At 41.7% G+C, this 26977-nt stretch overlaps 1 protein-coding gene across 1 annotated transcript in view; it reads left to right on the top strand.

The window, feature by feature from the left end:
• The window catches only part of MCCC2 (methylcrotonyl-CoA carboxylase subunit 2), a 65725-nt gene that overhangs the window by 2434 nt on the left and 36314 nt on the right, over positions 1–26977 (top strand). Inside the window, exons 2-6 of the mRNA XM_077760148.1 lie at positions 6465–6531; positions 10335–10419; positions 12761–12862; positions 19993–20120; positions 21803–21915. Of these exons, the coding sequence (XP_077616274.1) occupies positions 6465–6531; positions 10335–10419; positions 12761–12862; positions 19993–20120; positions 21803–21915 (495 nt within the window). The remainder of the gene's footprint in view (positions 1–6464; positions 6532–10334; positions 10420–12760; positions 12863–19992; positions 20121–21802; positions 21916–26977) is intronic.

The raw sequence follows: 26977 nt of genomic DNA, 5'->3' as shown, positions 1-26977 counted from the left end.
TTACTTAACCTCTCTGTACCTTAGTTACCTCAGTTGTATAGTAGCATTAATAACTGCATATCTCATAGAATCATCAGGACAGATAGTGGCTGCCTATAACATTGCCTGGGATATAATAAGCCCTTAAGAAGTATTAGCTCTCACAACTTTTCCTTCTCTCCATGATGTCATGTCAGGATCTCTTTAGCCAGCTTTTTGCTTCAGTAATGCTGTATAGCAGACAATTCCAAGATCCCTGTGTCCAAAAGAACAAATATTTATTTTTTGCTCTGGGATCTGGGTTGGCTGTGGCGATTCTTCTCTGGGCAGTGCACCAGATTCAGGTCTGCTCTATTTGTTTTTTATTCCAGAACTCAGACTGAAGGGACAGTGGCTACTGAGGGGTGCTTCTCTCATAATGGAAGGCTGGGGCTCAAGAGGAGAGTATGGAAACACTGGCCCTTTTAGAGCATTTGCTTACAGTTGCTGTACTGTTGGTCTTGCCCACATTCCACGGGTCAGAGCAAGTAAAAGGGACAGACTCATAGACTGTGAGTGGGGAAGTTTATTCTCACACTGAACCTTGGCAAGGGTGGGAGGGACAGAAGAATTTTGAGCAAGTAGTACAATCTGTTTCATGCTGTGGACGTGGTCGCTTAAGCTCCACCTATTATGTCTGAGTTCAGGTACAAAGGAGGAGGAAGGGTGAGTAGGTGAAAGGACACCCTCAGCTGTTCTCTTTTAAGAAGCCTTTCCAGAAGTCATGCCTAATAGCTTCTGCCTCTGTTTCATTGGTTACAATTTAGTCACATGGCCACACCTGTCTACAAAAGGAGGCTAGGATATTTTTACTTTTCCAGATAGGCATGTTGTCACCTTGAATAAAACTGGGATTTCACCATCAAGAAAGATGGAAAGAATGGATGTGGATAAGCAGCTCTCTGTGTCTTCCATAGATAAATAGTATAGAGAGAGTGGATGTGTTCTTCTTATGTTGAATGTTAAAGATTTCACTTAGGTGTACCTTTATCTTTTGGGACCACCAACTATAAGTAGTAAACTCTGATGCAAACTAAAACCCATAAGAGGGGAACAAAAAATAAAACCATGCCTTGGATGGGAGATGACACCTAAGAGCCTTGGTCAGTTTGATTTCTCTGGCCACTCTTCCTAGTGGCTAGGAATCTGTACTGCCTGCTGTCACTTCTCATGGCCATATGCTTCAGAAAGTCTTGGCCATCAGTGACAGTTTCCTTTATTTCTTAATTGGGAGGCTGACTTAGCTAGGATAAAGATCCCTTGTATAAATAGCTTTTGTTTTGATTGACTTTGTTCTAAATTGAGCAATGCCATAGACTATAGCAATTGTTCCTTGGATTTGAGTCCACGTTATCACAGAGTCACTTGTTTTCTCTGTGTGTATGCAACTACTCATCAATTCTGAACTTTGGTGCCTGTGGTTTGCAAAGTTGACAGAAGACTCTGGGAGGTCGAATGCAGGTGGAGGGACATCAGCTAATTCTTTTTTTTTTTTCCGCTTTAAGAAATTTAGAGAGAGACAGAGAGTGAGAAGGGCAGAGGGAGAATCGTTTTTACTTTATTTTTTTAAAATGTTTATTTTTGAGAGAGAGAGAGAGAGAGAGAGAGCACAGGTTGGGGAGAGGCAGAGTGAGTGGGAAACACAGAATCCAAAGCAAGCTTCAGGCTCGGAGCTGTCAGCAGAGAACCCGGCACAGGGGTCAAACTCACGGACCGGGAGATTGTGACCTGAGCCCAAGTCCAACACTCAACCAACTGAGCCACCCAGAAGCCCCGCAGAAGGAGAATCTTAAGCAGGCTCCATGCCCATTGTGGACCCCCACATGAAGCTCAATCCCACGACCCTGGGACCATGACCTGAGCCCAAACCAAGAGTCAAATAAATGCTCAACTGACTGAGCCACCCAAGCACCCCGAGGTCAGCTAATTCTTGATGAATTGGGGGAAAAATAAGAAACTAAGGCACAAAAAAGTCCCATCAGCCTCTAGATCTGCAAGGGAAGAACTTGTTGAAGAATACTGGGAGGATGCATTTAACAATCTAGGGGACAAAGAGAACATGTCAAGACAAAAAAAAAAAAGATGGGAGAACTTACCTTTCAGAAAAGGCTTAAGAAACATCAGTCACTTGTGGCTATATATACCTTCCATAGAATCCTATCCAAATAAACAGTAAAAAACATCTCTCTGAAAGCTGAGGAAATGTCTTCATTAACTGGATATTTGATGTTATTAACAGAGCATTGATACGCAGTAATGGTCCTTATCTTTTGGAGATTTGGAAATACAGAGGAAGTGTTATGTCTAGGATTTTCTTAAAATAAATCAGGGTTGGGTGGCAAAAATGAAACAACTTTAGCCATTGTGGATAATTGTTAAAGGACATTGGCTACATTTATTATACTAGTCTTTTTTTGTGTGTATGTTTGAAAATTTCCATGAAACAAAGTTAGGTTTCTTTTATATTTTTATTTTTATGTTTGTTGTTGAGAAAGAGAGAAAGAGCAGGGGAGGGGCAGAGAGAGAGGGACACACGGAATCTGAAGCCGGCTCCAGGCTCTGAGCTGTCAGTACAGAGCCCAATGCAGGGCTCGAACTCATGAACCATGAGACCATGACCTGAGCCAAAATCAGACACTTAACTGATTAAGCCACCCAGGCCCTCCTAAGTTTCTTTTATTAACAACAATGACAAACCCCATTAAAGGGTAGCTGAACATGTTAGAAAAATCTCTGCCTTTTCACTTTGCGGTACTGTAAACTGTCTATTCATTTTCTAGTGCTGTTGAGATAAATAAGTAGGACTGAGCAGAAGATAGTATGTCATAATGACTGGATAGACTTGTTTGAGAATTAGCTCCAAATACTGTCATTGGAAAAACCTTTTTTTTCTTCATCTTATCAATTTTAAACTTAAGAAAATAAGATTATTCCAAGGTAAATGTGTTAACCTTTCACATACCTTGCTGAGATAATAGGATTCAGAGGGTTTTTTTGTTTTTTGGGTTTTTTTTCATTAGCACCAAATTCCTTGTATTGAACTTGGAATCTCATGTTGAACAATATATTGTGGCTTCTCTTTTCTTTCCTACAGTGTATTTTTCAGATTATCTTTCACCCTGACTGCCAGATGGTAAAGCAACACAAGGGTTAATAGTTTGGATGAGATTCTTTTCCAGAAATTCCTTAAACTCAAAATGAACAAATCTTTTGTTAAATAATCACGGAACCAGTCAGCCATCAGTCAGCCAGGCTGAGAGGGGCAGAGAGAGAAAGTGGAATTCCAGGCAGTGGGGCGTTTGCAAAGGCTGCCTTCACCATCCATGGGGATTTTTGAGATCAAACTTTCTGAGTGGCTCCTGGCTGGCTCAGTCAGTAGAGCCTGTGACTCTTGATCTCGGGGTCATGAGTTCCAGCCCTGTGTTGGGCTTTAAAAAAAAAAAGTGGGGCGCCTGGGTGGCTTAGTTGGTTAAGCGTCCGACTTTCGCTTAGGTCATGATCTCACGGTTCGTGGGTTCGAGCCCCGCGTTGGGCTCTGTGCTGACTGCCAGCTCAGAGCCTGGAGCCTGTTTCAGTCTGTGACTCCCTCTCTCTCTGACCCTCCCCTGCTCACACTGTCTCTCTCTCTCTCCTAGAAATAAATAAAACATTAAAAAAAAAAGTATCTTAAACATTTATGAGGTGGATTTTTTAACCTCAAAACAAAGTAGAAGTGACAAGTTAGACTTTAAGCACAAAACAAGCAAAAGATACTTTGTGCAGTAAAATAACCTGCTTTCCTTTCCCCTTAGCAACTAGTAATCAGATCTTTTCCTCACCCTGTGTGTTTAGCAGCACAGAGTGGGAGCCCAGGGCCCGAGACTGGAGTAGCACCCTCGCTGAGCCACAGAGCTGCAGCCCAGGGTTGGGTGAGAGAGCCCCACCGAGAAGATGCCCTTTAGCCACAGATAGGAGTTGGCCACCACCTCAGTCCCCGGAGCTTCCTCTGCCAGGCCGTTCTGTTCAGACAGGGAGGGCTGTCCCTCACAAACCCCCTCCGCTAGGTCCCTCGCAGATGACAGAGGGGTTCAGGACACAGCCTGTGCTGACTAGCGGTAGTTCCCAGCCTAGGAGACTGTCAGTACAGAGGTTGGATGTTAGGTTTTGAAAGGCTGTCTCTTCAGACGCGTCAAGTGGCTTATGCACGTTGCTCTAATGCCATCTCTTGGTGATGGGCTGAACAGACATGCTCTGGGCAGAGCTCTCTTTCTGTCTGAGGCACTTCATAAAGTTGCAGGTTTCTGAATTTGCTAACTGTGACTAAAAAGCATCTCTAACCTGGGCTTTTTAGTAGAGCGAAGTTCTCAGCATCCTCTGCCTCATGCTATTAATATCAACAAATACTATGGTAATCTGAAAAAGTTCTGGTGATAAAGGAACCGTTTTTGCCTATTACCAACCCCCCCTTTTTGGTAGGTTTCCAGTTTGCCTTGAGTAGAACTCAGAAATGGAGACTGTGGGCCTGTGTTCCTCTGTTTTTCGTTGGACATTTGAATCACTTGGCGAACCTTTATCGGGCTTAATGCCCAGGCCACATTTGCATCCAATGACATCAGAATCTCTGAGGGTTTATTTTTATTTTTATTATTTTTCAAAGCCTCCCCGTGATTCCAGTGCCCGCCGCCATGGTTGGGAAACAACGTTCTAGGTGAGTTCTGGAGTTCTGTTGCCTGGAAGGCCTCCCAGGGAAGTGGACAGAGACAGTTGTGAGGGTGGGAGCTCCCTGCTCCAGGGCAGAGGTTCTTTCCCTAACAGTCTCCTGCTTCTCCCATTTTGATTTTCTGGATTTTGCAGAGCAAGAGAATGTAGCAGAAACTGTGACGTTGGGAACTCTTAGAACTGTAGAAAATAAATAACAGCTCTACTGTAAACACTGTAAACACTTCTAATTTTGAACAGCTGGAAAGCTGCTTAGTACTGCATCGTGTGAAAGGAATTACATCACCAGAGACGTTAAAGCCATCCTGGGGAGCGAACTGTGTTAGTGGGTTAAACTCTGAATTTTCAAAAATAACGAGCTACTTAATTTTTGTTCTAAAGTAATGTGCTGATCCAACAAAATTTACGGAAGGGTGAAAAATGAGGCCGTCTACCCTTTTTTCCACCCCCCACAGTTTGTTTTCTTTTATATTACCCTAGAAAATTTCTAAAGACCTGCAAACGTAGTTTTGTTGCTTTTTATTTATTGATTAAAATTTTAAAAATATTTATCTTTGAGAGAGAGAGACAGAGTGCGAGTGGTGGAGGGGCAGAGAGAGACACACACAGAATCTGAAACAGGCTCCAGGCTCTGAGCTGTCAGCACAGAGCTCAATGTGGGGCTTGAACTCATAAACTGCAAGATCATGACCTGAGCTGAATTTGGATGCTTAACCTACTGAGCCACCCAGGTGCCCCTTGTTCCTTTTTAAATGTAAAATAGGATCTATTGTGTTCCCTGAGCTCTGTTTTTAAGTGTAATTTGTCAGTAACCAAGTATTTCTTTTTCTTTTTAATGTCTATTGATGAAAAAAAATTTTTAATGTTTTATTATTTTTGAGAGACATAGAGACAGAAAGCGAGTGGGAGAGGGGCAGAGAGAGGGAGACACAGAATCTGAAGCAGGCTCCAGGCTCTGAGCTGTCAGCACAGAGCCCGACGCAGGGCTCAAACTCAAGGACTGTGAGATCATGACCTGAGCCAAAGTTGGATACTTTACCGACTAAGCCACTGCTCCTTATTTATTTATTTTGAAAGACAGTGAGCATTCAAGCAGGGAAGGGGCAGAGAGGTGGTGGTGGTGGTGAGACCAAAAATCCCAAGCAGCTTCTGCAAAGTCAGCAAAGAGAGCAATGCAGAGCTTGAATCCATGAACTGTGAGATCATGCCCAGAGCAGAAATCAAGAGTTGAATGCTCAACCGACTAAGCCATCCAGGTGCCCCCAAGTATTTCCATTTTGGTTGGAAACTCCTTAGGGCAGTAATTGATGGGACAGAAAAAGGAAGATGACATTTTAATTTTCTCAAAGGGCTTATGTTACTTAAAATAGGAAAACAAATAGAAATCGATTAAGTTTGATTGATGCTTAAGGAAGATGTTAAAATGAGTAGGAGTGACCAGAAATGAGAGGTGTTAGAGATGAGAGGGAGCAGGAATTATGCGCTAAAGAGGGGTAATATTCGGATTGATGGATGGAGGAGGAAGGTGGTTATGAGAAGAGCTGGGGCAGAGACGGAGAGGCAGGAGTCATCCTTTCCATCTGGTGGGGTGACCCAACATGGAGGTCGCATGGGTAGAGGGTGGCCCTGTGTGAGGCCACATGCGGTTGGCACCTGATGTTCACATTAGCCCTTCCTTTGGTTAAAAAAAAAAAAAGATAATTGCTTTCTGATATTACTCTCCCTTTCTTTCTTTGCTTCTATTTTAGGAAAACTATGAACAGATGAAAGTACTTGTAAATCAGCTCCATGAACGAGCACAGAAAATAAGATTAGGTAAACACTCATTTATTCTTCATTTTATATTTTCAGTGAAAATGTTCCTTGATAGTTATTGGTTTTAGGAAAAACCAGTAGCAGTAAGCTTTGAGTCTTCAAGACTGTTGGTATGCTGACATTTCATTTTTTCCTATTACTTGGTCAGTTTTTCTGCTCTTACAGCATTTCCATTACGTGGGGAAAAGCAAAATTTCAAATTCATCAGTTTAAAAAAATTTAATGTTTATTTTTGTGAGGAGGGAGGGGCAGAGAGAGAGGGAGACACAGAAACCACAGCAGGCTCCAGGCTCTGAGCTGTCAGCACAGAGCCCAATGCCGGGCCAGAACCCACAAACCATGAGCTTATGACCTGAACCAAAGTCAGACACTCAAACAACTGAGCCACCCAGGTGCCCCTCAGATTCATCAATTTTTAAAGTATTTCTGCTTACGGGCTAATGTCAGCCACAGCATCCACTGAAATTTTTGTTTTACCTGAAGCAACGGAAACATTTTCTGTTCATTAGTTATATGCATCCTGTATACTAATTTTACATAATTATGTATTTTCTGCTTTGTTTTATAACTTGGAAATAATTTCTATGTGGGTTTATTGCTGATTAAATAAATGAGATTTCTTAAGAACTTGGAAAATGGTTATTATTTTCCATTTTTAATTGTGGACATAATAGACATCTTTTTGCTTAGAAGAAATTGCATCATGGCAGGGGGAATGAAACTATTAATGTACAAACAATTACCACAGCAAATTCAGCTGGGCCATTATTGGTCAGTGCAAAAATTTACTTTAGAAGTCTTTGTGACTTGAAACTAAAGGCCATTTCCAAAATAAGATTCTTTTTTTTAAGTTTATTAATTTAATTATTGTGAGAGAGAGAGTGTGCGCGTGATTGCATATGAGTGAGGGAGAGAAACTCTCAAGCAGGTTCTGTGCTCACAGCACAGATGTGGGGCTCGAACCCACAATCTGTGAGATCATGACTTGAGTAGAAATCAAGAGTTGGATGCTTAACTGACTGAGCCATCCAGGTGCTGCTATAAGTGTTTTTGATAGATTCAGAAGAGCTTAGCGTTATAATGCTGGGTGATAATTACTTTATCAATATAGAAAAACAAATAATTTTGGTGGTTAAAATGGGACTTTTAATGATCTAAAGATAAGGCTTGTGTAGTTTTTGAAGACTTTTTAAAATGGAAGTTAACTCCATGCATATAGTTCTAACAGTGCATGTAGCACAATTGAAGTGACTTTTGTGCTGTGCAGGCAGGCAGAAGCAGACAGATGTGTTGAGTAAAAGATGCTTGGGGCTCCTGGGTGGCTCAGTCAGTTAAGCATCTGACTCTCCATTTCAGCTCAGGTCATGAACTTATGGTTTGTGAGTTTGAGCCTGGCATTGGGCTCTGTGCTCACATCACAGAACCTGGTTGGGATTCATTCTCTCTCTCTCTCTCTTTCTCTCTCTCTCTCTCTCTCTCTCTCTCTCCCTCCCTCTCTTTCTGCCCCTCCCCTGCTGGTGGGCTCATGTGTACTCTCTCTCTCTTTTTCTCTCTCTCTCAAAGTAAAAAAAAAAAAAAAGATGCTATAGGGGCACTTGGGTGGCTCAGTCAGTTGAGTATCTGACTCACTCTTTTTTTTTAATTTAAAAAAAATGTTTATTTATTTTTGAGAGAGAGACAGAGCACAAGTGGGATAGGAACTGAGAGAGAGAGAGAGAGAGAGACAGAATCTGAGAGAGAGAGAGAGACAGAATCTGAAGTAGGCTCCAGGCTCTGAGCTTTCAGCACAGAGTCCAATGTGGGGCTTGAACCCATGAACTGTGAGATCATGACCCGAGCCAAGGTCAGATGCTGTAGTGAGCATTTAGGTCACCTGATCTCCAGTTACCAGGGCGTGGCTTTCCTTTCAGTGTCTCAGGTGCCTTTTTCTTTTAATTATTTATTTTAAGCAATATTTTGAAGGTATAATTGACATACAATGAACTGCATTATTTAAAATGTACAATTTGAGTTTTGACATAGGTATATTCCTCATGAAACCGCCACCACAATCAAGATAACGAATGTGCCGTGCCTCTCCCAGAAATTTCCTCTGCCCCTTGGTAACCCCTCTCTCCCACCCTCTCTTACACCCAAACCCACCTCAGTAGGGGAAGTCAGGTCCTCTGAGTGGTTGGGAGAAACAGAATAGCAATTTGACTTAATTACACTACTTTGGAACTAAATCTTTGCCTCCCAGAATTATTTGCACTTTAAAAGAAGGTTAAATGTGCGATATAATTTTCTTGGTAACTTTAAGGCAGATTTAATCTTAAAAATATGCCATCTGCCTCTTCAGAAAAAGAAAATTCCTTTGGATAGAGGAAAGAGGTTTGGTTTGAAAAACAAGTTAACACTTGGAAGCTTGTATCAAGTAGGTAACAACTTGTTTTCTCCTCTAAAAAGCCCCCAAAGAAACTTTTTTAAAAAAATTATTTTTAGGGGCGCCTGGGTGGCTTAGTCGGTTGAGCGTCCGACTTTCGCTTAGGTCATGATCTCGCGGTTCGTGGGTTCAAGCTCCGCGTCGGGCTCTGTGCTAACTGCCAGTTCAGAGCCTGGAGCCTGTTTCAGTCTGTGACTCCCTCTCTCTCTGACCCTCCCCTGCTCACGCTGTCTCTCTCTCTGTCTCCTAGGGGAAAAAAAAAAGTTCTTAAAAAATTATTTTTAATGTTTTTTATTTATTTCTGATAGAGAGGGAGGGGGCATCATGAGCAGGGAAGGGTCAGAGAGAGAGGGAGATACAGAATCTGAAGCAGGCTCCAGGTTCTGAGCTAGCTGACAGCACGGAGCCTGACACGGGGCTCGAACCCACGAACCGTGATAATCATGACCTGCGCCGATGTCGGACAATTAACCGACTGAGCCACCCAGGCGCCCCAAGAAATAACTTTTTTAGGTAGTTGAGCACTTCATCAGGCCAAGAGTGTATTAAGATGTATTAAGATGAAAGTTGTGGGCAACAGTGAAAATTAGCCTTTTGAAGTACTTTATGGTCCTTCAGTTTCTGGCCTGATACCTTGGGTTGCTGAGAGTGGGTTGTCAATGTTCCGGAGATACCGAGCCCGGCAGCCATCAGTCTGGGGGAGGCTTGCTGTGCTGCCCACGTCAGGCAGCCTCACCTGCTTCCCTCGGTGGACTCTGACTACTATTGTTTTCTTGGACTGGAGCAACTTGAGGAAACACCGAAGACCATCTCTGAGTGAAGATGCTAACGGAAGTGGACTTCGTAATTACTGTATTAGGTGTGCAGCTCTCTCCCATTTGGAGAGTGTGTAAAAAGTTGTGGGTCACTTACCTTTAGGGAAGTCTTGCTGTGCTCATCATGGAGGTCGTTTCTAAAATAGTGCTTTTCGCCTGGGGCATATGAAGCTATGACTTTTTTCCAATTTCACATCATACGTAGCAGAGCACTTGGCAGTTGTGGTAGATATTTAATAAATGTGGTGTAGGTGAGGCAGTGTTTGCAATGCATGAGATGCAGAGAAGATACATGTTATTTCTCTAAGTAATTACCGATGAATTCAGGTAATGTATGATATACTGTGAAATCAGAGGTTGACTGATTTTTTTAAATTGCCAGTTTATTTACTTCAGTAAATAAAGCTTGTGAGTTTGAATAAAAGATCTGAAAATTAGCTCTTTCTCAAAAGATACGTTGAACTTTTAAAAGTGCTATATTTTGGTCTGTTTTATGTTTTTCTGGCCTTAAATTAATTGGAGACGTTATATGGTGCCAAACTAATCTAATCATGTTTTTATTGCAGGAGGCAGTGAGAAAGCCCGAGAACGCCACATAGCAAGAGGAAAACTTTTAGCCAGAGAAAGAGTGGATAGTCTTGTAGACCCAGGGTTGGTATAGCCCAAGTGCTAACTCAGTGTTCTATAATCTGTGGTACTTTCTTAAACAGTTTTTATAGGCAAATGGTTTAAAATTCTGATTCTTATTCTAAGATTCAACAACAAATGTTTATTGAGAGGCTGCTTAAGTGTCAGGCACTATTATAGGCACTAGTGATACATGAGTGAACAAAACCGACACAGATCCTTGCCCAACTGGGGTTTACATTGTAGCAGGAAGAGATAGAAAGTACATTATACATGTGTAAGATCTATAGTATGTTAGAAGGTAATAAATGTCATGGGAAAAAGAAAGACCAGAGTGAGGGAGAAGATGAAGGTCAAGATGTAGTTTTAAATAAGGTGGTTAGGGTAGGCCTCATTGAGAGGTCTGAGCAAAGATTTGAAGGCGTGAAGAGAGAGAGACCTGAAAATACTGGTGAAAGAGCGTTACAGGCAGAAGGAGTGGCCATTGCAAAGGCCCTGAGGTAGGAATGTGCAAAGTATGCTGATATGCTCAGGAACCCAGTATGCCATTGTGTTTGGGGTAGAAAACGTGAAGGGGAGAGTGGTAGGAGATAGGGTTCAAGTCCATAAAACCTTGTAGGTCAGTGTAAGAGTTTGGGCTTTTTTTCTTTTTTAAGTTTATTTTGAGAGAGTGAGTGAGAGGAGGAGGGGTAGAGAGAGGGAGAGAGAGAATCCCAAGCAGGCTGTGTACTGTCAGCGCAGAGCTCAACATGGGGCTCAAACTGAGGAACCGTGAGATCATGACCCAAGCCAAAATCAAAAGAGTCCTAACCAACTGAGCCACCCAGGTGCCCCAAAAGTTTTGGCTTTTATCCTGAGAGAAGTGAGGAAGCTCTGTGGGATTTTGAACCTGAAACTATTACAATCTATGTGACATACGTCTGAAAAGAGTCATTCTGGCTGCTGTTTGGGGAGCAGAATATGGGCAGCGAGGCTGAGTTAGGCGGCTATGGCAGTGACTCTAAGACGACGTGATGGTGACTTGAACTAGGGTAGTCGTAGTGGAAGTGATGAGAATGTCAGGTTCACGGCATGTTGTCAAGACAGAGCTAACCCAGGAGATTTCCTGAAGGATTGGAGTGGGGGCAGGGGATGCAGGTGGAGAGAAGGGAATGAGGACTCTAAAAGTATTTTTTTTAAGTTTCATTTTTATTTATTTTGAAGTAGACAAGTGGGAGAGGGACAGAGAGAGAGAGGGAGAGAGAATCCCAAGCAGACTCTGTACTGTCAGTGTAGAGCCCAAGGTGGGGCTCAACCCCATGGACCAGGAGGTCATGACCTGAACAGAAGTCAGATGCCTAACTGACTGAGCCACTCAGTTCCTCTTTTTTTTTTTTAATTTTTAAAGTTTATTTATTTATTTTATAGAGAGACAGAGTAAGCAGGGGAGGGGTGGCGAGAGAGGGAGAGAATCCCAAGCACTCCCTGCACTATCAGTGCAGAGCACAGTGTGGAGCTCTAACTCAAACTGTGAGATCATGACCTGAGCTTAAACCAAGAGTCAGACCCTTAACCGACTGAGCCACCCAGGTGCCCCCAAAAATATTTCTTATGACATAGACCCAAACTCCCAAACTGGAGACACAACCCTGTAACACCAAGTGTATGTCCTTCTAGGCTCTTCTTCTGTATATGTGTAATAGACACATTTTTTAATAAGAAAAATGGAAAAAAAAGAAAAATGGAATCATACTAAATGCGGTGTTTTATAACACCCTTTTCCCCCCTCACTCACAGGGTCTTGAACTATTAAGTAAGTGAAAGGCAGAGTATAGCTGCAATGGTGTGGAGCCTGGTCCCTGGGTAACCCCAGGGGTTATTAAATTGCTTATTAAAACCCAGCTCTCCCACTTACTAATTGTGTGACCTCAGAAAAGTGACTCAGTTTCTTTTCTTTTTCTTTTTCTTTTCTTTTTTTTTGTTTTTAGTTTCCCCATCTGTCAGTGGGGATCATAATAGGACCCACCTCAGGAGGTAGTTCTGAGGAACAAATGAGTTAGGTTTCTGAAGCTCCTAAAAGAGAGCCAGGCACAAGGTAGGGGCTTATATAAGCGTTAGATGCTGTTCTCTTTCTATACTAATAAACACATTTGTACAACATCTTTTAAAATAGGTACTTAGTGTTCTATTGCATGGCTATACTGTGGAAATCCTCAAAATATCCACTCTAGGTTTTGTTTAGTATTCTTCTTTTTTGTAGATTTCAAATATGTTCAACATGCATGCTTGAAACATTGGCTCATTAAAATCTTTTCCACATAGAACTGTTTAAATATGCATCTTTAAAAAATAACTTTAATTCAAGCAAATCCTTTCTTCCCTGCAGGTCTCCATTTCTGGAATTATCCCAGTTTGCAGGTTACCAGTTATATGCTAATGAGGAGGTCCCTGCCGGTGGCATTATTACAGGCATTGGGAGAGTATCAGGGTGAGTGTTCTACTTAGACTCCATAATGTGGGGCAGGAAATAATTGACAGGCACAGGCTTCCAGCATTCACTGCTTTGCCTCTGAACTTGTAAGTTTTGTGCTATTTATATTATGTAGGGCTGAGGCTTCCTGCCCAAACGTGTATTAGATTTATCTGTGGAGTTTTAGAGACAAAGATTGAAGGGAGGAAAAAACCCCGTAGCGCAAATTCTGGGACTCGAATCCAAATCTTCCTACATAGTCAGAATCTGCAGGTATGTGCTTGGCTTGTATCGTTTTCCAAGGCTCTGTAGGTGATCTCTTGCACATCTCACCAGAGATGTGAAAACCACTGTCTTAGAGGAGTCATTCTCTAATTGTGTTCTTCAGCATGCCCTGAGAACTTGTTAGAAATGTAGATCACTAGGTCTTCCTAAGAAGTAATAAAATTAAGTTTTGAGGGTGGGAACTGGCAATCTGTTATTTAACAAGCCTTCCAAGGTTCTGGAATGCTAACATTTGAGAACCACTCTAGATTTAGGGAATGTAGCTTGGCTAGAACTTAAATTTACTTGCGTATATTTATGTATGGTCTCACATTTACCATCTCAAGTTAGCACGCCAGGCATTGTAGTAAACCCTTCCCACTGATTGTTTTATTTTATTTATTTATTTTCAGGGGGAGGGGGAGAGAGAGAGCACACACATGCGTGAGTGAGGGAGGTGCAGAGGGGCAGGGAGAGGGGGAATCCTAAACAGACTCCACACCCAGTGTGGAGCCCCATGCGGAGCTCTATCTCATGACCGTGATCACGACCTGAACCAGAATCAAGAGTTGGATGCTTAACCGGCTGAGCCACCCTGGCGCCCCTGATTAGTTAGTTGTTTTAATCATCACCACAGCTCTGTGAGAATGGGTATTACCGTCTGCATCACTTCTGGAGGTAAGGAAGCCTGCTTAGTGGGATAGATGACTGGCCCAAGATCAAGCCCCTGGCAAAGCCCAGCTTTGACCTCTGGTGGATGGCCTCTGAGCCCGATCCAGTTGCATTTGACTCAGATGCTGGTTTATGGTGTGTGTGCTCTTCCACCTTCTCCCCATGACCCGTGCCTTCCGAGGACATACAGCCACACCCATTCACCGTTGCTGCTTCACTTTCCTGTACCCCCAGAACTCCTCCACTGCTCTTTGCCAGTTACAATCTGCTTAATATTTACCCAGTATGGAGACACTTTTCTTTTTGGACTCTTAAAAGTAAACCTTTCATAAAAGGATAAACTTAATGCAGAGTTAAACTAAATTCATAATCATGAAATACTTAACCAGGACAGTTACTGTTAATTATGTTTCCAGTCATAATGACAGTCAGGTTAGAGCATGGTCTTCCGCCTTTCCTGTGCATATGCTAATATTTTATTATTTGTGCTTTTATATTTTTCATTTTCTTTCTTTGTGCCTTGTTCTCGCTTTATCAGGTTCTCAGCTTGGAAGGAAATTGAATTGCACTTAGGAGCTATGTGGGTTCAGGATTTGTCAGCCTCCGTTAGAATCTGGCTTTAGCATTTTGTAGCTGTTTGACCTTTAGCAAATTGCTTGACCACTCAGTGCCTTGGTTTTCACATCTGGAAAATACGATTCATTATAAACTGGAATAATCCTATAAGCCACTGTAGAGGGTTGTCATGAGACTAGAGAAAGAAACAAGAAAGAAAAGAGAAACAGCTCGATTCCTTAAGAGATACCTGGTACCACTGGTACTGCTGCCCCTGAGAGTAGACAGACTCGTGTAGATGCGAGAGTTGAAGCTCTTTTCCCTGCAGCAGGGTCATGGGGAGCTTCAGCCTGGAGCTTTTCAGAGCCAGAGCCATTCATAAGGTCATTACAAAAATTTTATACCTTTATCACTCTTTTATATATTTTTGAGTAGTGCTGGGTCTTTGATCTAGCCTCCATGATACATATGTTCTGAAGTAGACCCCAAGGAATTTAATGAGAAGACTTGTATGGAATTTCTTTTTTTTTTTTCAAAAATTTTTAAATGTTTTATTTATTTTTGAGAGACAGAGACAGCGTGAGCAGGAGAGGGTCAGAGAGAGAGGGAGACACAGAATCTGAAGCATCCTCCAGGCTCTGAGCTGTCAGCGCAGAGCCCGACGCAGGGCTTGAAACCACGAACCATGAGATCATGACCTGAGCCGAAGTTGGACACTTAACCGACTGAGCCACCCAGGCGCCCCTGGAATTTCTTTATAAACTAGCTTAGAATCAAGGATTCCTTGCCTAAAGTAGTAACTGGCTGAGGAATAGTTGAGCTGGAGTCCTTTTCTCTGGCAAATTCACGTTTTACGTGGCTTATAAGGTCCTGTAAGATGCAGTCCCTGCCTGCTTTCCTCTCCTTACTTTTGTACCTCTCTCACTGTGGCCATCCTGCTCTTGCTGTTCCATGACACATGCAAAACTCCTATATATATAGGGCCTCTACTCAGGCCGTTTGCTCTGAATGAAGTGCTCTTCACCTGGGTTTTTGATGGCTGACTACTTCTCATCTTTTGCTCTCTATTCATATTTCCCCTGGAGCAGTGCTTAGGAGCACGCATTCTAGAATCAGACTGCCGAGACTCAAGTGCTGGTTTTAATTTGTTGGTTGGTACACTTGGGCCAATTGCTTAACGTTTTTGTGCCTGTTTGCCCATCTGTAAGGTGGGCTATCTCACATACCTAAAGCCTTGAAAGAGCACCTAGTCCATTGTAAGTGCCATGTCAGGCTGGACTGTTATTTTTACCATTCCTTGACCATTGTACCTTAACATAGCCCCATCACAATGACTTTGTTTTTATTATATATTTTACTTTGTTTTATTATATGTCCTGTAGTAACTAATAATAATATATATTGTATTCCTGTAATAGTGTGATTTGTAGATAGATGTATTTGGGCAATCAGATGACCAAAATATGTTTCTCATACATATTTGGTCTTTGTCCATAGTTCCTGGCTCTCAACTCCAAAAATCCTTGCAAGTGTTGAGAGTGGTCATGGTACCTTTTGTTCTGTGAATGAAGGTGGCTTTTGGACCCCAACACGGGCAGGGCCTAGTCGTCCAGAAAGTGTGATTAGAGGGTTGGAACTTCTCTGCCTCACCTGTTCCCCAAGTTCCCACCTTTGGGGAAGGGAAAAGGGCTGGAGATCGAACCAGCTAATGGCCACTGAATTACTCAGTCGTGACTACACAGTAAAGCCTACATAAAACCCAAGAGGACTGGGGACTTCCTGGTTGGTGAGCATGTGGAGGGGGGCAGAGTGGTGTACGTAGAGAGGGCGTGGAAGCTCCCCGTCCTTTCCCCATACCTTGCCCTGTGCGTCTCTCCACTGGGTGTTAATTTTGTCCTTTATCATACCTTTAATAAACTGGTAAACTTAAGTGTTAACCTGAGTTCTGTGAGCACTCTAGCAAGTTAAAAGAACCTAAGGTGGAGGTCATTGGAACCTATAGTCTGTAACTGGTTGATCAGGAAGCACAGGTCACAGCCTGAGCTTGTGATTGACATCTGAAGTCGGGAGTGGAGAGCAGTCTTGTAGGACTAGCCCTTAGCCTGTGGAGTCGGTTGCTGTTTCAGAGCAGATAGTGTCAGAACTGAGTTGAGTTCTCAGACACCAGCGTTACCCCCACGGAGTGTCCGAGAATTGTTTGATACTGAGTGTGGGTGAATCCTCTCCCCTCCCCCACCATTGCGACTGGAAACCCAAAAAGAATTGGTGTCTAGAATTACCTGGTTTTATTAATTTCATAGCACACACAATCAGAAATTATCTTACAGATTTGTTGTGTGTTTGCTTCCCCTAACTGATCCTCTCCAGTAGAATGGGAGCTCTGTGACGTCAGGAATCTTGCCCTTCTTGTTCACTATGTGTCTTTAGTTCCTAGGAAAGGACATGGCACATAGAATACACTTAAAAAATGTTGTTGAATATATGAATGGACTACAGGAATTATTTTATAGGCCGGATTATCTCTTGCGGTTATTTCCAGAATGAGATAGTGAAATTATTATCATACTTACATGATGATGCTCTGTTTTTGTTTTCTTTATTTGGGGACAGAGTATGGGATTCTCCCTTACTCCACAGTGGTTTCAAGTAGGTAAAGGACCTACCTGATCCAGGACCAGAACACAGCCTGGTTTAATTCCATTGCACATTTAAACCCTGTAATCAGAAATCTCCTCACAGGCACCAACTTTCAAATTGTTCTCTATGCACATCAGTAACCAAGGTTTCATACTGAGCATATGCATTTTACCCCATGAGACTCCTCTCTGTGATGACACGGGCCAAGGATGTTTATTCTTGAGAGAGAGAGAGAGAGAGAGAGAGAACAATCAGGGGAGAGTCAGAGAGAGAGGGAGACACAGAATCTGAAGCAGGCTCCAGGCTCTGAGCTGTCAGCACAGAGCCCGATGTGGGGCTCGAACTCCCTAACCAAGAGATCATGACCTGAGCCAAAGTCAGACTCTTAACTGACTGAGCCACCCAGGTTCATAGTTAGCTCAGTGTAGGGATAAGTATGCATATTATTCTTATGAAATAGATATTACTCTTATCCCTATTTAAAATTTTTTTTTATCATACAGGTGAGAAAACTGAGGTAGATGAAAGTCAAGTAACTTTGTTGAGGTCATTCAGGAGTAAATGGGGCTCATGCCCATTGCTGAGCCACAGTGTAGACTTGGGGTAGAAAGGGCTAGTTCTTTTGTATACCTTTGAAGATAGGTTTTGAGGGCCAGTCTCACTTGAACCACATGGATTAGGTAAGAGGCAGTGTCTGAAAGAAAGTTTAGTTCTGCTGCCAAAATAATAGATTGTGAGTATGCAAAACCAGAAGATGTACAATGCAGTCTTTTTGTGGACTAATTTTATTTTTATTCTGTAGCATGTCTGTGACCTTTTTTGTTTTTTGTTTTTGTTGTTGTTGTTTGTTTGAGAAAGAGAAAGAGCACGCATGGCATGCACACATGAGCAGGAGAGGGGCAGAAGGAGGGAGCGAGAATCTCAAGCAGGCTCCATGCTCAGTGCAAAGCATGATGTGGGGCCCCATTCCATGACTCTGAGATCATGACCTGACCCGACATCTAGAGTTGGACACTCAACCCAACAGCCGTCCAGGTGCCCCTGTGACCTTTTAATAAACAAGTGAGAGTGGCTCTGTCTCTTGTTCAAGGTCACATGCCTAGCAAGCAGCAGAGCCAACATTTCACCATAGCTTGTTTGACTCCATTGTCTGGCCCATTTCCAGGCTCACGGCTTCATAAGCTTTTGAAGGGTAGCACCCCCGGGGCAGGCAGTACAGTGCATGCTGGAGGTTTGAGATGATAGCCCCAGCAACCTGCCATAAGCATACATTCCCTTTGAAATCTAAGTTGTTTACTAAAGCCTTGAAAAATTGGCATTCCACTCTAAAATGCTAACTGCAATGTGGATAAAGAATTTGTATCAATAAAATAGATGCTCTAAGGAGGGGAGCCCTTTTATCTTGTGGGGAGCATTGCTGGCCACATACCCTAATGCGAGGAGTCCAGTGCTAGCTGAGACTGCTGTTCAGTTGCTGTTCTCTACTTTATTTTCAACAGGGATCCAGTGACTGACTCACTTTTTAGAATTCTAGAGAATATAAAGTGAGATTTTAAAGCATATCATAAATAGGAGCACCTGGCTGGCTCAGTTGGTGGGGCATGTAACTCTTGTATTTGGGGTTGTAAGTGCAAGCCCCATGTTGTGCATAGAGATTACTTGAAAATAAAATCGTGGGGTGCCTGGGTGGCTCAGTTGGTTAAGTGTCCGACTTCGGCTCAGGTCATGATCTCATGGTTTGTGGATTCAAGCCCTGCATTGGGCTCTGCGCTGACAGCTCAGAGGCTGGAGCCTGCTTCAGATTCTGTGTCTCCCTCTCTCTGTCCCTCCCCCACTTGCTCTCTGTCTCTGTCTCTCAAAATAAAATAAAGATATAAAAAATTTTTTAAAATAAAAAACCCAAAATCTTAAAATAAATACAAATACCAGAAATACAAACAAGATTATATTTTGTAAAGAACACACTGTATTTCACCCAAGTTTCTTCCGGTTTTCCGTCGGAGTTGAGCAGTTTTCCTTACTGGTGGTCTTGCACTCAGCCCCCTGCTTTTTGTGTGTTCCTTGTGGGCGTGGCACTCAACCAACTGGTTCTGGTGAGAAAGGGCACCATTGATGATGCATTTTAACATGTTTTCGATACACTATTTTATTTTATTTTTTTAAAGTGTGGTTTTTAAAAGTTATTTTGAGAGAGAGAATCCCATGCAGCCTCCACACTGTCCGTGCAGAGCCTGACACGGGGCTCAAATTCACAAACTGTGAGATCATGACCCGAGCAGAAATCAAGAGTTAGACGCTTAACTTGACTGAGCCACCCAGGCATCCTCAATATGCTATTTTATAGTTTGTATCTGTTGTTACTTTAAGTAAGATAGATATTGTATTTTAAACTTCTTTTAGTTTAATAGAGGAAGCATGTGGTAGGAATATTTAAGAACTTTTGAAAATATGAAAAATAAGTTCTCCTAATAGGTCAGTTTTCTTTCTTTGCAAATTACCATCCTAACAGGAAATTTGGCAGTTTATTAAGAGCGATTTTCTCACCATTGAGACTTAGGTCTTTTTTGTGTGTGTGTGTGTGTGTGTGTGTGTGTGTGTGTGTGTGTGTGTGTGTGTGTATTATTATCTTGCTAGGATCATTTCACTGAAAAAACCATTAGGGGTGTGTGTGTGTGTATTATTATTACCTTGCTAGGATCATTTCATTGAAAATACCATTATGAAATATGGCTGAGGTTGTTAGTTTTTCACTGCTAATACAGGACCAATAACTCTTTAAACATCAAGTATGAGTTTGTAAACTTGTTAAAAGTGATGATTTTATATTATATAAGTGAGCATGTCGCCTATGATTAAAGCTTGCTTTCGTATCATGAGATTGTCTGCTAATGACTGTCATTAGTGATATGCACTAGAAGTTGAAGGTTGCATTGGAGTGTCTTATAATGAAATGTACTTGGCCTTTTAACTTTGAAGGAGTCTCTCATAATACTCTTTGTAACGAAATTTCTATCTTTCAGAGTAGAATGTATAATTGTTGCCAATGATGCCACCATCAAAGGAGGTACTTACTATCCCGTGACAGTGAAGAAACATTTGCGGGCACAAGAAATTGCAATGCAGAACAGGCTCCCCTGCATCTACCTGGGCAAGTCACAACAGTTGTAAAATGAATGATTCTTAGGTGGTAAAATGCAAGACTGTTTAGAAGGCCTTATTTGATGTCATCATTGTTTTTTGTTTTTTGTTTTTTTTGACAGAAAGAGTGTGGGGGAGGCAAGGGGGGTGGGGACATTGGATCTGAAGTGGTCTGTGTGCTGACAGCAGAGTCCGATGTGGGGCTTGAACCCCAAGCCAGGAGATCATGACCTGAGCTGAAGTCAGGCTTTACTGACTGAGCCACCCACATACCCCCATCATTGGGTATTTTTAAAAGCTGTTGGTTTCTCCCATAATTACAAAAGAAATGCATGTTCTTTGCTGAAGACTCAGGAAGAAAACGTGAACAAGAACTACCCATAATAACATCATTGAGGAATAACCTCTCACAGTATTTTCACGTCTGCCGGTTTGTTCTCTACGTGTATGGATTTTTTTCCTTCTAGATAGTTTCTTTTTGTCTTACCCTTAATGAGTTCAAAGTGTGAGAAAATAATAGTTAATATTTATGGATCCCTTGAGTGCTAGGTACTAATCTAAATGCTTGAGTATGTATATAATTTTCAGCAAATGAAATTTAAGAAATTTAATTTTTAATGAAAGTAGATTTATATTTGAAATGAAAATACACTTAAATCTAAGGATACTTCAAAAGGAACATAAAAGCAAGGCAGTTTAAGATTGGCACTGCCTAGATAATGGCTTCGTTTGGTGAAATACCAGTATATGTATATATATGTATATGTTTTTGAGAGTGTTTGAACAGGTACTGGCTTAGAGATTTTTTTTTTTTTTCTGCAAAAGTGAATTTACCTGGTTGACTCACAGTGCGAACTGTTTTCGCACATACGGAAAACAGCAAATGAAGCCCTACTGTTAGCAGATGCTGTGCCAAGCACTGTAGGAAATGGAGTGAAGAGTATTATGTGGTCCCCGTCTTGGGCGAGCTGAAATGCATTGGGGACAGGATGCCATGTGTTAAATCACAATGAAAGACATAATGGTTGTAGGCAAGAGTAGTGGGCAGAGGATGAGCTAACCTTTCATAACATTGCTATTAGCACTCACCCTGTGCTGAACTAAGTGCTTTATAAACGTTATTTCATGTCATCCCAAGAACAGCTTCCTGGGGGAGCTACCATTGTTACTTTGATTTCCCAGGTTAGAAGAACAAAGCATGGAATGGCCACACAGATGTGAAGTAACCAAGCTCTCTTCCAAATTCAGCTGACCTTCTTACCCCCGACTCTACTCTGCAGTAAAAAACAGTCCCAGAGGCAGCATGTGGCACCTTATCACATGAATTCTGTAGATGGTTTTGTATTGGTTTAAAAGAAGGAAAGATACTTTTTTTTTTTTTTTGCTGAACTGGTAAAGAATTTGTGGTGTTTCTGGGGCTTTAGCTGGTCCTCAAAGGAGAGAATGTCCTAAATATTTCAAGTGGAATTTTGTGCAGGGAGGGGAGCCTAATGGATTTGATGAAAACAGTGAATTTTTTGGCTGCTTTGGGGGACCGGAGAATGATGCTGTTGAATAGTTTGGAATGGCGATAGGGCACATGCTTCGTGAATGTGATTAAGAACTGTTGCTGTCAGCGGTACAAGTCTTCCGGTGTACAACTTGTTTTGTTCATTCAGATGTACTTATTTCTGTTCTTTCCCTTGTCTTCAGTTGATTCAGGAGGCGCAAACTTACCTCGGCAAGCAGAGATATTTCCAGATCGAGATGACTTTGGCCGTATATTCTATAATCAGGCAATTATGTCTTCTCAAAATATTGCACAGGTAACTTCTCATTAATGAAAGGTATCGCTTTTTGCTCCAGATGCCTTTGCCAGAATTTAATACAGAATTTGGATTTTTTTTCCCTCGCAGAAGTTGCCTTTAGGTTAGATTATTCTTTTGGGCATACTTTTATGCTTTAATAAAGGCTGTTCACTAAGGGAAAAGAGTTTTTTAAAAGAAAGGACACTGAGTAATTGCTTTTTTTAAAAAAATTTTTTACATTTATTTATTTTTGAGAGACAGACAGCACGAGCAGGGGAGGGGCAGAGAGAGAGGGAGACACAGAATCTGAAGCAGACTCCAGATTCTGAGCTGTCATCACAGAGCCTCACACAAGGCTCGAACCCGCAAACTGTGAGATCATGACCTGAGCTGAAGTTGGACACTCAACCAACTGAGCCACCCAGACGTCTCAGTAATTGCTTTCTTAGGACTATGCTTTGAGACACTCTGGTGTCTGAATAAGGAGACATGAGCAAGGAAGATTGTTGTACCATTGTCATAGCAAAAGTTAACCGTTTTTGGGATGACCGTTATTGGGAGATGAATAATACCATTTGTAGTTGTTAAAATGAATGAACCAGAGTTGCATGCATCAACATAAATAGTCTCAAAAAATAAGTTGAGTAAAAATAATAGTAGAATAAATGCATAGTCACTTGCTTTGCATGAAAATGTTAAATACATTAAAAAAAATCTATTTGGCTTAAACATGTACATGGGAATCATACACTCAGCTTTAGGACAGTGAATACCTTTGAGGAGACAGGGGGCAGGCAGGAGGCTTCAACTATATCTGAAATATTTTATTTCTTTAAAGAAATCTGAAGTAAATTTGGCCAAATGTCAAGATTTGTCAAGACTGGGTATTAGGTTAAAAGATTAACATAAAAGTAAAAGAATTTATTATTCTGTAATCTTTAATCTTGTTGGCATGTTTGAAGTACTTCATAATACCAAAGCTTGTGCTCTGTTTATGTTTTATTCCTAGATTTCTTAAGTTTGTAGTGTTTTTAGTAATATTCCAATGAATTAGCCTTTTCTTACAGTTATTGTATCTCATCTTTATTTTCTATCGATACAGTATGTTGTTGGCATTTATTATATATTTTATTATTATGCACTGGCCTTGCCTCTCTGTGCTTCATATACCCAAATAGAAACTTTAGCTTTGCTCACTTGTGCACAGGGGTGCCTTCTATTACACAGTATGAAATTCTTTAAAAAAAATTTTTTTTTAATGTTTATTTATTTTTGAGACACAGGGTAACAGAGCCTGAGTAGGGGAGGGGCGGAGAGAGAGGGAGACAAAAAATCTGAAGCAGGCTCCAGGCACTGACCTGTCAGCACAGAGCCCGATGTGGGGCTCGAACTCACGAACCGTGAGATCATGACCTGAGCTCAACCGACTGAGCCACCCAGGCGCCCCTACACAGTATGAAATTCTTATCGTGATGTTTTATTTTGTAGGGGACATTAGCCCCTCTAATCCGGTATTATAATTTGTATAGTTGTACTAACCTTAACCTTGTGTTAGTTTCCTAGGGCTGCCGTAACAAATTTCCACAAACTGGGTGGCTCAAAATAACAAAATTTGTTCTCTCAAGTTCTGGAGGCCTGAGATCTGAAATCAAGGTGGCAGCTGCACTGGGCTCTCTCAGAAGGCTGTAAGGCAGATCCTGTCCTTCGCCTCTGCCAGCGTCTGGTGGCTCCAGTTGTTCCTTGGGCTGGTGGCTGTATGACTCTGATCTCTGGCTTGTTGACCTTCTTCCCTGTGTGTCTGTGTCATCTCTTCTTTCTCTTATAGGGACACTTGTCATTGGATTTAGGGCCCACCCCTGTCATCCACAATGATCTTATCTCAAGTTCCTTACCTTAATTACGTCTTCAAAGACTCTTTTCACCTAAGGTCATAATCAAGGGTTTTAGAGATTCAGGTGTGGACATATTTTGGGCAGAGAGGGGCATCATTCAACCCACTATAGACGTGTCAGCTCACATGCTTATTCTTTTCCCTGTCTTTTCCATTTGTGTAGCTTGTAAATAATCAACATGTAACAAATATTTATGGCGGACCTACCGTAACCCAGGCGTTGCGTTGGTGAATAAAACCAGGTAGGATCTCTTCTCCTGTGGAACCTAAAGCTTGAAGTGCTTTAAAAAACTGGTCTTTTTAGGGGTTTCTGGGTGGCTCAGGTGGTTCAGCTCTTGATTTCAATTCTGGTCATGATCTCATGGTGTGTGAGTTTGAACTCCACTTCGGGCTCCATTCTGACAGCGTGGAGCCTGCTTGGGATTTTCTCTCTCCTCTGTCTCTCTGCCCCTCCCCTGCTCTCTCTCTGTCTCAAAATAAATAAACAAACTTAAAAAAATGTCTTTTTACAATTAAAAGTGTCCATATAGTTTTGGATAAGTAGTACCTGCCTGTGACTTAAAAATCTGAAATGCCTAAAGAGCATTTGAATGCTTTCTTTTTTCCTATCTTAGTTTCTTAAGATTTTTTTTAACATCAGTATTTCTTTGAGCCACTTCTCTTAGTATTTCTTTTCTCTGTTTTACTCCAGTTGGAAGTTCAGGGTACAGGTGTACCTCTATTCTTCGAAACCTCTTGGAATTTGAGAAGATTTTGTAATTTCTCTTGTGGACTAGTTTCCATAGCACCTATTCTGATCTGTTCCCCAGTAAATGAGCTCTAAACCCGATGTCTGCACTGCAGCTCTTGCTTCATACTTCCCTGAAAACGTCAGGCTGTGTGCGAGCACGCTTGTACTAAAAACATGCTGACTTCGCCTTCTTTTATCCTAGGAACAATTGTTCCTCTTCCTCTCCAGGGCTAAGCCTTTCGTTTATAATCCTAATGCCAACCCTTTGTGCCTCATCATTTATCCCTTTTCTCTCTCTTACTCTAATATTTTCTCATTCACTTTTTTTTCTCACAGTGAATAACTGTATTGACTTCCTGTGTTCNCCAACCGCGAGATCATGACCTGAGCGAAAGTCGGACGCTTAACCGACTAAGCCACCCAGGTGCCCCCGACTTCCTCCATTTCTAAAGGAAAGAGAAAAAGGACCAAAAGCAGTGACAAAAGAAAAGGACCTTTTCTATCTTCTGTTCCTGAAGCTTCCCTCCTTTGCTGGATCAGCAAACTTTGTAAGAACTGACCTAGGACCTTTGTTCCTGACTGCTCACTCTCCATAAAACCTGCCCTCAGAGGACCTGCTAGCTTCCCAGAAACCAGTTTCTTACTCCACACAACCTCTTGGTGGTGTCATTTGTCCCCTTTCCTGAAATCGTCCTTAGGCTCCCTGCCACTGGCTTTTCCTGATTCTCCCATTCTCTCCATTTAATCCTCCCCATCTGGGAACTTGTCCTTAATGGTTTCATAAAGTCTCATGACACACTTTTCACCTCCATGACCTTTCCTGACCTCTCTCTGCACCTCCACTTGCCCTTGGGAAGTTCTGCTGTCTGTGTGGACTTCCTTTGGTACTTAGAGGCTCAAACTACACATTGAGCACATTGACTTCTCTACTGATGGTTCCTTCATCCGTGTTCCTGTCTGCTCTTGGTGGTATTTCCTTCCTGGGCTTTTCCCTAGGGTTGAAACCTTGGCATGTCACCCTTTACTCTTGTCTGCTTTTTCCCCTACATGATCATTTTTGGTTAAAAAACATACACACACATATAGATATATGTATATATTTATGTATAAATTTATTTATTTATACATAAATATAAAATATAAAATTATAAATAAATATATACATAAATATATACATATATTTATATGTGTATTTTATATTTATATATAAATATATATTATACACAAATATGTATATATACACACATATAGATAGACACACATGTATATATACATATATGTGTATATATTTTTAGTTATATAAATCTGTCTATATATATCTTTCTCATTTTTGGATCTCCAGGATCTCCTCTGGTGCTGCACAGCTAATCAACACGTAATAAACCTTTGACAAATCCCTGTTGATTTTTATCTTTGGATTGGCGCTCTCTGCTCCATTCCTGCTGACATCACCGTGGGTGGTTCAGGCCTGTGTTGCCAGTTACAACGTGGCACTAGCCTCACCTGCCTAGAGTTCCTGACTACCTAGTCTTCCCTTTTCTGTCCACGGTACATGCTACTGCAGCATTACTCTTCATCTGGTTCCCTGGCTCGAAACCATAATTTCTACAAAACGGACTTCAGACTTACTAGCCCGATACATAAGACCCCTTGTGATCTAGCTCCGACCTTCTGTTCTAGCCCTTTTGCTTAGTGTAAAGTGCTGTCAGTCTGGACCACTTGCTCTTCTTCATATGCCCCTTGGTCTTTCATGACTGCTCAGGTCCCTGCTGGGCCCTCTCTTCCCCATTCCTTGCAGTCTGGGGCTCCAGCCCATTTTCCCAGGGCATCTCAGATGCCGTCTTTTGCAGGAAGGCTTCCCTTTGAGCCATACCTTAATAATGGTGTTTATTCCTTTTATCTAGATAAATTCTGACTAATTTCCCCTCACTAGACTCTAAGCCTCTTGAGATAAGAGACAGTATCAGATAAATCTTTATATCCTCACATATTTCTCTGAGAAGGTACTTTTAGTCAATATTTATTAAAAAAGTGAAACTTTTGGGGCGCCTGGGTGGCTCACTTGGTTAGATGTCCTAACTTTAGTTAAAGTCATGATCTCATGGTTCTTGGGTTCAAGCCCCGCATCGGGCTCTGTGCTGACACCTCACACCCATTGAATCTGCTTTACATTCTGTGTCTCCCTCTTCTCTGTCCCTCTCCTGCTCATGCTCTGTCTCTGTCTCTCAAAAATAAATAAATGTGAAAAAAAAAAGAGTGAAACTCTTTATGTAACTGTTCAAGTGATGTCTGATGTACTGAGTACTAGTTTTTATATTTTAATGTATGTTTTATTTACTTAAGACTTGGCTTAGATGGACTGATAAAGACAAGTTTTTATGCTTTATTTTTTTAAAGATTTTATTCATATACTTTATTACATAAAGCAGTCACTTGTAACTCCAGTCATGTTACGTGTG

This window comes from Crocuta crocuta, unplaced genomic scaffold (genome assembly GCF_008692635.1).
Source record: "Crocuta crocuta isolate KB4526 unplaced genomic scaffold, BGI_CrCroc_1.0 scaffold503, whole genome shotgun sequence".
In the NCBI taxonomy this organism is placed as follows: Eukaryota; Metazoa; Chordata; class Mammalia; order Carnivora; family Hyaenidae; genus Crocuta; species Crocuta crocuta.
This window is presented reverse-complemented; position numbering and strand designations above follow the sequence as displayed.